This window comes from Octopus sinensis, linkage group LG29 (genome assembly GCF_006345805.1).
Source record: "Octopus sinensis linkage group LG29, ASM634580v1, whole genome shotgun sequence".
NCBI classification, from domain to species: Eukaryota; Metazoa; Mollusca; class Cephalopoda; order Octopoda; family Octopodidae; genus Octopus; species Octopus sinensis.
Window position 1 is genome coordinate 13,606,536 of NC_043025.1, and position 15,000 is coordinate 13,621,535.

Below are 15,000 nucleotides of genomic sequence, written 5' to 3' on the forward strand. Positions count from 1 at the left end.
CATCGGTTGTCAAGCAATGCTAGGGGGACAAACACAGACACACAAACATATACACACACACTTATATATATACACATATATACGACAGGCTTCTTTCAGTTTCCGTCTACCAAATCCACTCACAAGGCATTGGTCGGCCCGGGGCTATAGCAGAAGACACTTGCCCAAGATGCCACGCAGTGGGACTGAACCTGGAAGCGTGTGGTTGGTTAGCAAGCTACTTACCACACAGCCACTCCTGCGCCTATGATATATATATAAAGAAGAGTTATTAGGTTGTCCCAAAAGTTCGTAAACACTTGCGAAAATTGAATTTTTACTCGCCAAGTACTAACAAAAACAACAAAAATTATTCCTCAAAATAAAGACCGTTATTTTCCAAGACTTTCTACGAACTTTTGGGACAACCTTATATCTTGTCCACGCACAAACAAACATGACTGAAAACAATACCTTCGTTAAGGCGGAGGTAAAACTGGTTGAGAACCCCTGATCTAGAGAGAGAATTTGACAGACCAGGAGAATTGGTGCTCTGCAACAACCTCTTTACACCTGCCGACAGGTGATACCCAAATCATGGCTATTTTTGCATGTTGGAATGACTATATGTAGAACATGGCCAGCCAGGTTGTATCATTCCTCGGTTACAATTTGTTTACACCTGTCAACAGGTGATACCCAAATTGGGGCTTTTTCAAGAGCTGTTAATTGGCCAGGTAAATCGATGCTCTACTACAATTTGTTTATATCTGCTAAAAGATGGTACCCAAGCCAAAGCTTTGTAGAGGTGGACTTGTCAAGTAGTTTGTCCAGATTTACTCTTTTACTTGTTTCAGTCATTTGACTGAGGCTATGCTGGAGCACCGCCTTTAATCGAGCAACTCAACCCCGGGACTTATTCATTGTAAGCCCAGTACTTATTCTATCGGTCTCTTTTGCCGAACCGCTAAGTGACAGGGATGTAAACACACCAGCATCGGTTGTCAAACAATGCTAGGGGGACAGACACACGCACACACATATATATATACATATATACGACGTGCTTCTTTCAGTTTCCGTCTACCAAATCCACTCACAAGGCATTGGTCGGCCCGGGGCTATAGCAGAAGACACTTGCCCAAGGTGCCACGCAGTGGGACTGAACCCGGAACCATGTGGTTGGTTAGCAAGCTACTTACCACACAGCCACTCCTGCGCCTTTATTTATATATTTCTTTACTACCCACAAGGGGTTAAACATTGAGGGGACAAACAAGGACAGACAAAGGGATTAAGTCGATTACATCGCCCCCCCAGTGCGAAATTGGTACTTAATTTATCGACCCCGAAAGGATGAGGGCAAAGTCGACCTCGGTGAAATTTGAACTCACAACGTAATGACAGGAAAAATACCGCTAAGCATTTCGCCCGGTGCGCTAACGTTTCTGCTATCTCGCCGCCTTTTGTCCAGATTTATAATCTGTCACTAATAACTCTTCTTTATATATATATATATATGTATAATAATAATAAATACACCCTTTTAAAGCCTAGCGAGGCTCATGGGCCTGGTTTCTGTGGCGTATGTGTTCCCCAGCTGGACGGGACGCTAGTCCATCGTAGCGTTACTCATTTTTGCCAGCTGAGTGGACTGGAGCAACGTGAAAGGAAGTGTTTTGCTCAAGAACACAACACGTCGCCCGGTCCAGGAATCGAAACCACAATCTTACGATCATGATGCTAACACCCTAACCACTAAGCGCCTCCACATATATATATGTGTATATATATATATATTTTACGGAGATGTACTTGCATAGCAAGTGACCTGATCTGAGATCGTGTGCTGAAATGAAAGCAATTGCAGCGTGGAAGGTGTTTATAAGCCATTTAAGAAACACACAAAAACCATCAGACTCACTTCAACATTTAAGTTTAATTTGCCAAAATATTTTCGTTGCTTTGAGACTGCGACCTATTCACTGACAAAATTCCATGCTGATATATATATATATACACACACTTACACCCACACATATATATGCATACACCCACTCACACACTATACACGTGTGTGTGTATATGTATATACATGTATGTGTATATATGTATATAGATGTATGTATATATGTATATACACGTGTGTGTGTATATGTATATACATGTATGTGTATATATGTATATAGATGTATGTATATATGTATATACACGTATGTGTATATAGATGTATGTATATACACGTATGTGTATATATGTATATAGATGTATGTATATATGTATATACACGTGTGTGTGTATATGTATATATGCGTATGTATATACACACACATACACACCCACTCACAATATTTATACAATTGTGTGTGTATATATATGTATGTATGTACCCATGTGTTCGTCTGTATTTCTATTGCTTGTATTCTTATCTTATATGCATTGAATAATATAATATATGTATGTATGTATATTATGGTTGTCGTTTTGATAAGTCAGCATTTTAATGTCCTAAAGCTGATGAACCAACTAACGTACTTCTCCATTTTCTTATTTTCAATATATATATATATACACACACATACATACACACTGACATAGTTTTGGAACAAAAACCAACTTTCCCACAATTTGATAAAGGTATTTTTTCTAAGCTATTTGCAACAATAGGTATTTATATCCCAACACATTCCTAACAAAACAGCTCAGATGCTATTAAACGTCTGAGCACAATCAACAAAGAGCAAAGTTTGGGGTGGAATAATTAAAACGGACAAGCAATAAAGAGCATGAATGGAAAATATCTGTAGGTGTTACCATCTGGTTTTGGGGTTCAGCACCACTGCTTAGCACCTTGTGCGCGGTTTGACTGAAACCCCATCTCAGCTCATTGCTATCGGGGTGGAGATGGTTACCCCCAGTTTTTGCTAGTCCCATGAGTCGGAGTGGGGTTCAACTCTTTCTCTTGTTTCAGTCATTTGATTGCAGCCATGCTGGAGCACCGCCTTCATTCGAGTAAATCGATCCCCAGGACTTATTCTTTGCAAGCCTAGTACTTATTCTATCGGTCTCTTTTGCCGAACTGCTAAGTTACGGGGACGTAAACACACCAACATCGGTTGTCAAGTGGTATTCAACTCTTACTCCCTTTTACTTGTTTCAGTCATTTGATTGCGGCCATACTGGAGCACCGCCTTTTTAGTCGAGCAAATCGATCCCCAGGACTTATTCTTTGCAAGCCTTGTACTTATTCTATCGGTCTCTTTTGCCGAACTGCTAAGTTACGGAGTGGTGTTCTACTCTTTCTCTCTTTTACTTGTTTCAGTCATTTGATTGCGGCCATGCTGGAGCACCGCCTTCATTCGAGCAAATCGATCCCCAGGACTTATTCTTTGCAAGCCTAGTACTTATTCTATCGGTTTCTTTTGCCGAACCGCTAAGTTACGGGGACGTAAACACACCAACATCGGTTGTCAAGTGGTGTTCAACTCTTACTCCCTCTTACTTGTTTCAGTCATTTGATTGCGGCCATGCTGGAGCACCGCCTTCATTCGAGCAAATCGACCCCCAGGACTTATTCTTTGCAAGCCTAGTACTTATTCTATCGGTCTCTTTTGCCGAACTGCTAAGTTACGGAGTGGTGTTCTACTCTTTCTCTCTTTTACTTGTTTCAGTCATTTGATTGCGGCCATGCTGGAGCACCGCCTTCATTCGAGCAAATCGACCCCCAGGACTTATTCTTTGCAAGCCTAGTACTTATTCTATCGGTCTCTTTTGCCGAACTGCTAAGTTACGGAGTGGTGTTCTACTCTTTCTCTCTTTTACTTGTTTCAGTCATTTGATTGCGGCCATGCTGGAGCACCGCCTTCATTCGAGCAAATCGACCCCCAGGACTTATTCTTTGCAAGCCTAGTACTTATTCTATCGGTCTCTTTTGCCGAACTGCTAAGTTACGGAGTGGTGTTCTACTCTTCTCTCTTTTACTTGTTTCAGTCATTGATTGCGGCCATGCTGGAGCACCGCCTTTTTAGTCGAGCAAATCGATCGCCAGGACTTATTCTTTGCAAGCCTTGTACTTATTCTATCGGTCTCTTTTGCCGAACTGCTAAGTTACGGAGTGGTGTTCTACTCTTTCTCTCTTTTACTTGTTTCAGTCATTTGATTGCGGCCATGCTGGAGCACCGCCTTCATTCGAGCAAATCGATCCCCAGGACTTATTCTTTGCAAGCCTAGTACTTATTCTATCGGTTTCTTTTGCCGAACCGCTAAGTGACGGGGACGTAAACACACCAACATCGGTTGTCAAGTGGTGTTCAACTCTTACTCCCTCTTACTTGTTTCAGTCATTTGATTGCGGCCATGCTGGAGCACCGCCTTCATTCGAGCAAATCGACCCCCAGGACTTATTCTTTGCAAGCCTAGTACTTATTCTATCGGTCTCTTTTGCCGAACCGCTAAGTTACGGAGAACGTAAACACACCAGCATCGATTGTCAAGTGGTGTTCAACTCTTACTCCCTTTTACTTGTTTCAGTCATTTGATTGCGGCCATGCTGGAGCACCGCCTTCATTCGAGCAAATCGACCCCCAGGACTTATTCTTTGCAAGCCTAGTAGTACTTATTCTATCGGTCTCTTTTGCCAAAGCGCTAAGTGACGGGCACGTAAACACACCAACATCGGTTGTCAAGTGGTTAAAATTTTGCACTCGTGATTGTGAGCCTGTGGGTTTTGCATTGTGTTCTTGAGCAAAGCACTTCATTTCACATTGCTATGCGATCGTTTCAGCATTGACATGTGGCACCCAGTTGCACCTGTACAGGTAATGTCGATCAGATGGAGAGAGAGAGAGAGAGAGAGTGAGTGAGCTTATGTCTAAACAAATATTTGATCATTATAAACGAATCATCTGTGTGGTTGTTCGGTAAGAAATTGTCGAACCCTTATATGTTGTCTAACGACGGGAGAGTTGATGATATGTGTGTGTGTATCTATGTGCATGTGTGTGTGTGTATATATATGTATACATACATATACATGCGCGCAAACATTTTCATGCAAGTACATACATGAACTAACAACAGACACCTTGTGTATGTGTGTTCGATTTTGTTTATGTATGTATATATGTATGTATATATATATATGTATATGTATGTATATATATATATATATATGTATCATCATCATCGTTTAGCGTCCGTTTTCCATGCTAGCATGGGTTGGACGGAGTCAACATATATACATACATATGTATGTATATATATATATATATATGTATGTATATATATATATGTATGTAGGTATATGTATGTAGGTATATGTATGTATATATATATATATATATATATGTATGTATATATATATATGTATGTAGGTATATGTATGTATGTATATATATATGTATGTAGGTATATGTATGTATGTACATACACACACATACACAGACATGTAAATGAGTGATAGAGTGTTTTGGTTTAAACTGATTTTGTTTACATAATTCTATAAATAAACACATACACACAAAAATCTATGTCAAGCCAGACACTGGAGCCGAAAGAGGTCATCTAGCCTGTTGGCTCCAGTCAGACCATCTATCCCAATGGATTCTCAACCATTTTTTTTTTTTATCTATGGACCCCCTTTGATTATTATTTTATTCTGGTGAACCCTACTGTAACTATTTGATGTTGAAAAACTAGTTTTCTAGAAACTTCTTCCAAAATTCCTATTTGATTTTTCACACATTCCCTTGTGTAGGTTGAACAATATAAAACGTGGTTCTCAACCATATTTTTATCTTTGGACCCCTTTGATTACTGTTTTATTTTGGTGGACCCCTTTAGCCATTCGATGTTAAAAAACTAGTTTTATAGAAATAATAATAATAATAATAATATCGAAAAATACCTTAGGTTTGAAATTTCCCAAGACACCTGATGAAGGCTGGAGGGTATATCAGCCGAAACGTTGTGTTAACAACAAACAAGATGAGGACAAATATCCGTCAAATGTAAATGTTGAAAAACTAGTTTTCTAGATACTTCTTCCAAAATTCCTAATTTGTTTTTCACACATTCCCTTGTGTAGGTTTGAACAATGTAAAACATAGTTCTTAACCTATTTTTTTTATCTATGGACCCCGTTGATTATTTTATCCTGGTGAACCCCCCCCCCCCGAAGCCATTCGATATTGAAAAACTATAGTTCTTTATTTAAGAGATGAGGAATTGTGTACATTGTTTATATTTGATGGATATTTCTCCTCATCTTGTTTGTTGTTTCGGCTGATATACCCTCCAGCCTTCATCAGGTGTCTTGGGGAAATTTTGAGCCTGGGTATTTTTCGATGTTGTTATTATTATTGTTCAGGTCACTGCTTGGAAGCAGGCTACTAACCCCAAGATTCTGAGTTCGAGTCCAAGCAGTGACCTGAACAATAATAATAATAATATCGAAAAATACCTTAGGAATGGGCACCCAGGTTTGAAATTTCCCAAGACACCTGAAGGAGGCTGGAGGGTATATCAGCTGAAACGTTGTGTTAACAACAAACAAGATGAGGACAAATATCTGTCGAATGTAAACAATGTTTAAAAACTAGTTTCCTAGAAACTTCTTTGAAAATTCCTATTTTGCTTTCCATACATTCCTTTGTGTAGGTTGAACAATATAAAACATGGTTCTCAACCATTCTTTATCTACGGACCCCCTTTGATTACCATTTTATTCCAGTGTTGGTTGTGTTTACATTCCCCCATCCCCTGTAACTTAGCAGCGCAGCAAAGGAGACCGAAAGAATAAGGACCAGGGTGTAAATAGAAAAGGCGCAGGAGTGGCTGTGTGGTAAGTAGCTTGCTAACCAACCACATGGTTCCAGGTTCAGCCCCACTGCGTGGCATTTTGGGCAAGTGTCTTCTGCTATAGCCCCGGGCCGATCAATGCCTTGCGAGTGGATTTGGTAGATGGAAACTGAAAGAAGCCCGTCGTATACATGTATGTATATATATATATATGCATGTTTGTGTGTCTGTGTTTGTCCCCCTAGCATTGCTGGTGTGTTTACGTCCCCGTCACTTAGCGGTTTGGCAAAAGAGACCGATAGAATAAGTACTAGGCTTATAAAGAATAAGTCCCGGGGTCGATTTGCTCGACTAAAAACAGGCGGTGCTCCAGCATGGCCGCAGTCAAATGACTGAAACCAGTAAAAGAGAGAGTAAAGAGTATCCCCTGTAACTTAGCAGCGCAGCAAAGGAGACCAAAAGAATAAGGACCAGGCTGTAAAAAGAAAGGAAAAGCAATTGGAAAACAAACTAAACTGTGACTAAAATTCTTCAAGGTGGCGTTTCGTACCCCTGCCACCACCACCACCACCACCACCATCTCTACTATTATTGCAGTTCCGGTGACTGCGGAGTGTAAAAGAATAAAGACAAGGCGGGTGTGTGTGTCTGTGCGTCTTTGTTTGTGTTAGTTTAGCAATTTCAAGTATTTTTATAAACTGCTGAAGCAGTAATAATTATAATAATAATAGATTCGTCACTCACTGAAATGCCAATCTAATTAACGACTTGTTAATGGCGTGTCAATAACGAGTTTAGTTAGTTTTGAAAGCATGGGCTAGAAATTTGTTTTAACCCCTGCAACATAAAAAGCACCATCCGATCGTGGCTGTTGCCAGCCTCGTCTGGCACCTGTGCCGGTGGCACATAAAAAGCACCCTCTACACTCTCGGAGTGGTTGGCGTTAGGAAGGGCATCCAGCTGTAGAAACACTGCCAGATCAGACTGGAGCCTGGTGCAGCCTTCTGGCTTCCCAGACCCCAGTTGAACCGTCCAACCCATGCTAGCATGGAAAACGGACGTTAAACGATGATTATGATGATGATTCATGGTACTTTGTCAAATTTCAGCATATAAAACGCACTGTTCATGGCCATTGCTATTGCCGCCTGACTGGCTTTTGTGCCAGTGGAATGTAAAAAGTACCATTCAAGCATGGTTGATGCCAGTTCCACCTGACTGGCTCTTGTGTTAGTGGCACATAAAAAAGCCCTCTTTGAGCCTTGTAGATGGTAGTACCACCTGACTGGCCCCCATGCCAGTGGCATGTAAAAAGCACCCACCACACTCTCGGAGTGGCTGGCGGTAGGAAGGGCATCCAGCTGTAGAAACCTTGCCAGATCAGATTGGAGCCTGGTGCAGCCTACTGGTATGCCAGACCTCAGTCAAACTGTCCAACCCATGCCAGCATGGAATGTGGACGTTAAACGACGATGATGATGATGAATACGAGACCATAGCTTTGAGATTTCAAAGATCTGATTGTCTATTTTTAGAATGACATTGTAGGGTAGGTGTGAGATGCTGGATATGGCCAGTTTGAACATCAAATAGGGATAATATTTGGGCCAGCTATCTTCAGTTTGAATGCTGAAGGGATATATATGTACTACTACTACAATTACCACCACCACCACTACTGCTGCTGCTACTACTACCACCATCACAACATACCACTACTACTGCTACCACTGAACCCCCCCCCCCACTATCACCTCTATATGACCATCACCACTGATCCATAGTAAATTATTTCCTGTCTAATTTCAGATAAGAACCACCAGCCACAACATATCACTACTACCACCACCACTATTGAAACATGCCCTCTCCCACCACCATTATCACTATATGACCATCACCCACTGTTCGACAATCAATGATTTCCTGTCTGCGTCTAATTTCAGATAAGAACCACCTCTACAACAACACCACGACCACCACCATTACGAAGCAATGTCGACAGACTGCAGTGAACAGGCCATGGGCCCCGGCGACACTGACTTGGACAGGGAGCAACTGGCCGGAGAAACCCACGACCCTCCGGTGACCAACTGGACAACAGAAGTAAGACAGAGCTGGGGCAAAAAGCTGGAGTTTGTGTTGGCCTGCATCGGATATTCGGTCGGCCTCGGCAACGTTTGGCGATTCCCCTACCTCAGTTACTCCAGTGGCGGAGGTAAGTGGCTTTAATTGGTTAATTAGCTCGCTAATTATCTCTTGGTCTGTCTCTCTATCTGTCCCTTGCTGACTCTCACTTGCTGTATTTTTTTTTGTGTGGTTGTGTGGTAAGAAGCTTGCTTACCAACCACATGGTCCTGGGTTCAATCCCACCACGTGGCACCTTGGGCAAGCGTCTTCTACTATAGCCCCAGGCCGACCAAAAGTCTTGTGAGTGAACTTGGTAGATGGAAACTGAAAGAAGCCTGTTGTGTATTTATATATATATATATATATATATATATATATATTTCTTTACTGCCCACAAGGGGCTAAACATAGAGGGGACAAACAAGGACAGACAAACGGATTAAGTTGATTACATCAACCCCAGTGCGTAACCGGTACTTAATTTATTGACCCCGAAAGGATGAAAGGCAAAGTCGACCTCGGCGGAATTTGAACTCAGAATGTAACGACAGACGAAATACCGCTAAGCATTTCGCCCATAGTGTGTGTGTCTGTGTTCGTGCCCCCCATTACCGCTTGGCAACCGGTGTTGGTGTGTTTACATCCCTGTAACTTAGCAGTTTGGCAAAAGAGAACGATAGAATAAGTATTAGTGCTTTTTACGGGGAACCATCCTTGGTGCTTTTTACGGGGAACCATCCTTGGTGCTTATCACATGGTACCAGCAGGGTGACTAAGTAAATTGTAAGAGAAAAACCCTTCAGCCGGGTGTAATGAGGCAGGGTGGGCTTGTGCCATTTGAAGAGGGAGATTAGGTATATAGAGGGACGGGTGGGGGGTGGGGGGCAGGTATTCTTTTGTAGAGTAGATACAGGAATTCTCCATTTGCAAAAGAAACAAGGGTGGTTCAGAGGGCAAGATAAAGAGAGTGGGTGGGAAAGTCAGATAAGGGAAGTGTCTAAAATCTTCGTTATTTTTTAAAATTAATTGAAACAAAAGCTTTGTCTTTCAACAGAATTCATCATCATCATCATCATCATCGTTTAACGTCCATTTTTCCATGCTAGCATGGGTTGGACGGTTCAACTGGGGTCTGGGGAGCCTGAAGGCTGCACCAGGCCAGTCAGATCTGGCAGTGTTTCTACAGCTGGATGCCCTTCCTAACGCCAACCACTCCGTGAGTGTAGTGGGTGCTTTTTATGTGCCACCGACACAGGTGCCAGACGAGGCTGGTGAACGGCCACGCTCGGATGGTGTTTTTTATGTCCCACCGACACAGGTGCCAGACGAGGCTGGCAGACGGTCACGCTTGGATGGTGTTTTTTATGTGCCACTGACACAGGTGCCAGACGAGGCTGGCGAACGGCCACGCTCAGATGGTGTTTTTTTATGTGCCACCGACACAGGTGCCAGACAAGGCTGGCGAACGGCCATGCTCGGATGGTGTTTTTTATGTGCCACCGACACAGGTGCCAGACGAGGCTGGCGAACGGCCACGCTCGGATGGTGTTTTTTTGTGCCACCTACACAGGTGCCAGACGAGGCTGGCGAACGGTCACACTCGGATGGTGTTTTTTTTATGTGCCACCGACACAGGTGCCAGACGAGGCTGGCGAACGGCCACGCTCGGATGGTGTTTATTACGTGCCACCTACACAGGTCCCAGACGAGGCTGGCAGACGGCCACGCTCGGATGGTGTTTTTTATGTGCCACCGACACAGGTGCCAGACGAGGCTGGTGAACGGCCACGCTCGGATGGTGTTTTCTTATGTGCCACCGACACAGGTGCCAGACGAGGCTGGCGAACGGCCACGCTCAGATGGTGTATTTTTGTGCCACCGACACAGGTGCCAGACGAGGCTGGCAGACGGCCGCGCTCGGATGGTGTTTTTTATGTGCCACCGACACAGGTGCCAGACGAGGCTGGCGAACAGCCACGCTCGGATGGTGTTTTCTTATGTGCCACCGACACAGGTGCCAGACGAGGCTGGCGAACGGCCACGCTCAGATGGTGTATTTTTGTGCCACCGACACAGGTGCCAGACGAGGCTGGCGAACGGCCATGCTCGGATGGTGTTTTTTATGTGCCACCGACACAGGTGCCAGACGAGGCTGGCGAACAGCCACGCTCGGATGGTGTTTTCTTATGTGCCACCGACACAGGTGCCAGACGAGGCTGGCGAACGGCCACGCTCGGATGGTGTTTTTTTGTGCCACCTACACAGGTGCCAGACGAGGCTGGCGAACGGTCACACTCGGATGGTGTTTTTTTTATGTGCCACCGACACAGGTGCCAGACGAGGCTGGCGAACGGCCACGCTCGGATGGTGTTTATTACGTGCCACCTACACAGGTCCCAGACGAGGCTGGCAGACGGCCACGCTCGGATGGTGTTTTCTTATGTGCCACCGACACAGGTGCCAGACGAGGCTGGTGAACGGCCACGCTCGGATGGTGTTTTCTTAGGTGCCAGACGAGGCTGGCGAACGGCCACGCTCAGATGGTGTATTTTTGTGCCACCGACACAGGTGCCAGACAAGGCTGGCGAATATATATACATATACACACCTTTTTACCATAAGAGAGAATTTTTCTCTGTGGTAACCGCAGTGAACTTGCATTGTAGTAGTTTGAAATATGTTACAAACATACTTTAACTAACCTAAACTTTACAACAAAAGGCTTCAGAGTTAAATATACACACTTCAGACTACGAGACTTTAGTCGGACGGTGCCGAAGGACGTGTTAGGCAGTCTGGTACCAAAATAGTCAAACTGCTTCGTCAGCAGTTTGTTATCGGTCGTTAAGTTAACGTTATGTGGTTTATTTTTCAAGAACTTTTGATGGAGCAGTTTTATTGTTTTTATCAGATAATGTTGAGGATATTTTTAAAAGATAAACTTGTTTATCATGAATGTTGATTTTTGCTGTAGTTTTGTTGGCCGTACGGGAAGAGAATGGGGGAATAAGAATAAGAAAATTGCTAAATGGCTTGGCTGCATGCCTAAGAAACCTGTTTGGCAACCAACTGGTTGCGGGTTCAGTCCCACTGTGTGGCACCTTGGGCAAGTGTTTTTTTTTTTTGTTTTTTTTTACTATAGGCGCAGGAGTGGCTGTGTGGTAAGTAGCTTGCTTACCAACCGCATGGTTCCGGGTTCAGTCCCACTACGTGGCATCTTGGACAAGTGTCTTCTGCTATAACCCCGGGCCAACCAATGCCTTGTGAGTGGATTTGGTAAACAGAAACTGAAAGAAGCCTGTCGTATATATGTATATGTGTATATATATATATAATATATATATATATATATATGTGTGTATGTGTTTGCGTGTCTGTGTTTGTCCCCCAGCATTGCTTGACAACTGATGCTGGTGTGTTGAGGTCCCCGTAACTTAGCAGTTCGACAATAGAGACTGATAGAATAAGTACTAGGCTTTCAAAGAATAAGTCCTGGGGTTGATTTGCTCAACTAAATGTGGTGCTCCAGCATGGCCACAGTCACATAACTGAAACAAGTAAAAGAGCATATATGCCCATAAAAACCACATCACTGTATTTAGATTCAACGTTATGGTAAGCTTTCACAATCTTGAAGAGAAGGACAGTGCGCAACTGTTAGCTCCAGGTGTTGACTACCTACTGAACATTTCGTAGGCTTAATCAGATGCTTCTTGGCAAGTTCATGTCCAGACATGAGGGCACAGGTTTTGCATTGTGAAAACGCAACCAGGGGTATATATGGGTTAATGTTTAAGAATGGAATTAATGGCAATAGTAGAAGACACTTGCCCAAGGTGCCACGCAGTGGGACTGAACCCGGAACCATGTGGTTGGTTAGCAAGCTACTTACCACACAGCCACTCCTGCGCCATTAATTCCATTCTGAATAGACTAATAAAAGCACACATGCACACGTGTGCATGCACATACTCTCTTTTACTTGTTTCAGTCATTTGACTGCGGCCATGCTGGAGCACCGCCTTTAATCGAGCAACTCGACCCCAGGACTTATTCTTTTGTAAGCCCAGTACTTATTCATTCGGTCTCTTTTGCCGAACCGCTAAGTAACGGAAGAGAAGAAAAGTGCGCACCTGTCAGCTCCAGGTGTTGACTACCTACTGAACATTTTGTAGGCTTAATCAGATGCTTTCTGGCAAGTTCATGTCCAGACATGTGGGCACAGGTTTTGCTTTGTGAAAACGCAACCAGGGGTATATATGGGTTAATGTTTAAGAATGGAATTAATGGCCTTCGTGTGTTTCTGGATATAACAAACTCCCACCTTTCACACTGTTTTAGTTTCAATACACGGTCTTAATTCACATTGTTTACCATGCAGCTACTCCATAATGTGTTTGTAAAATGTAAAGGTAAAGATGCATGACTCCATGGTTAGAGCACCGGGCTCACATTCATGAGGTAGTCAGTTCGATTCTTGGACTGGGCTGTGTGTTGTGTCCTTGAGCAAGACACTTTATTTCACGATGCTCCAGTTCGCTTAACTGTAGAAATGAGTTGCGAATTCACAGGTGCCAAGCTGTATCGGCCCCTTTGCCTTTCCCTTGGATAACACTGGTGGCGTGGAGAGGGGAGGCTGGTACGCATGGCTGATTGCTGGTCTTCCATCACAACCTTGTATGGATTTGTGCCTCGGAGGGTAACTTTCTACGTGCAATCCTATGGTCAGTCATGACCGAAGGGGATCCTTACCCTTTATATCATACATGTATATATATACATGTGAAGGTGCATGGCTCAATGGTTAGAGCATCAGGCTTACAATCATGAGGTAGTCAGTTCGAATCCCGGACCGGGCTGCGTGTTGTGTTCTTGAGCAAGGCACTTTATTTCACGTTGCTCCAGTTAACTCAGCTGTAAAAATGAGTTGCGACTTTACTGGTGCCAAGCTGTATTGGCCCCTTTGCCTTTCCTTTGGATAACATCAGTGGCATGGAGAGAGGAGGCTGGTATGCATGGCTGACTGCTGGTCTTCCCTAATAACAACCTTGCCTGGACTTGTGCGTCAGAGGGGAACTTTCTAGGTACAATTCCATGGTCATTGATGACTGAAAGGGGTCTTTACCCTATGAACATATAATGCTAAGGAGATGGGAGGCTGGTATGCATGGGTGACCGGTGGTCTTCCATAAACAACCTTGCCTAGATGTGTGCCTTGGAGGGGAACTTTCTGGGTGCAATCTCATGGTCACCATTATCATCATCATCATTATGACCAAAGGGGGTATTTATTTATATATATATATATATATATACACACAGAGGGGTTGAGAAAGGACCAAGATATCTGGTGCCTTGCTGATGCTCTGCTGTCCTTCTTGATCAAGAGAATTGGCCTTGCAAGGGCTCTTGTGTTGTGGTGCCACGTAAAAACCACTTGTGCCTGTACTGACGCAATAAAAGCGTTCGCGCCAGAACGGCCAGTGAAATAAATTCCCTACCCCCCCCCCCTGCCCGTCACCCTCCGCCCACACCTGTCGATGACTCAGCGTTATTTTTCAATGCCCAAACCTCTTGACCTCCTCCACCTCCTCCTCCTTGCTCCTTTCAGCACTTCTTTTTCCTTTCTCTCTCTCTGTCTCCACATGACTCCCACCATCACCATCACCCTCACCACTATTCTGTTGGGAATTTTCTCAGGAACTCAGTGAATCCCCCCTCCACCCCTTCCACGTGCCGTTCTCTGGTTTTATTGTTTGTTCAGGCATTTGAAGTGTTCTCTTAACTGCTTTTTCCTTAGCGGTTCTGAGATGGGTATGTACACACACCACACACACACACACACACGCACATACACAAATATATATAGAGATTTATATTCACACATGTGTAGAGATATACACCCACAATCATATATATATATATATATACCCACATACATATTACTCTTTACTTGTTTCAGTCATTTGACTGCGGCCATGCTGGAGCACCACCTTTAGCCGAGTAAATCGACCCCGGAACTTATTCTTTGTAAGCCCAGTACTTATTCTATCGGTCTCTTTTGCCAAACCGCTAAGTGACGGGGACATAAAC

The 15,000-nt window shown here is 43.7% G+C and overlaps 1 protein-coding gene across 2 annotated transcripts in view; it reads left to right on the top strand.

Annotated features, from left to right (window-relative positions):
* LOC115226139 (sodium- and chloride-dependent GABA transporter ine-like) overlaps positions 1-15,000 on the top strand; it is a 103,269-nt gene that overhangs the window by 38,899 nt on the left and 49,370 nt on the right. For both annotated transcript variants that reach the window (XM_029797128.2, XM_029797130.2), the window contains one exon: positions 8,724-8,995. In XM_029797128.2, the coding sequence (XP_029652988.1) occupies positions 8,773-8,995 (223 nt within the window). In that variant the 5' untranslated portion in view covers positions 8,724-8,772. The remainder of the gene's footprint in view (positions 1-8,723; positions 8,996-15,000) is intronic.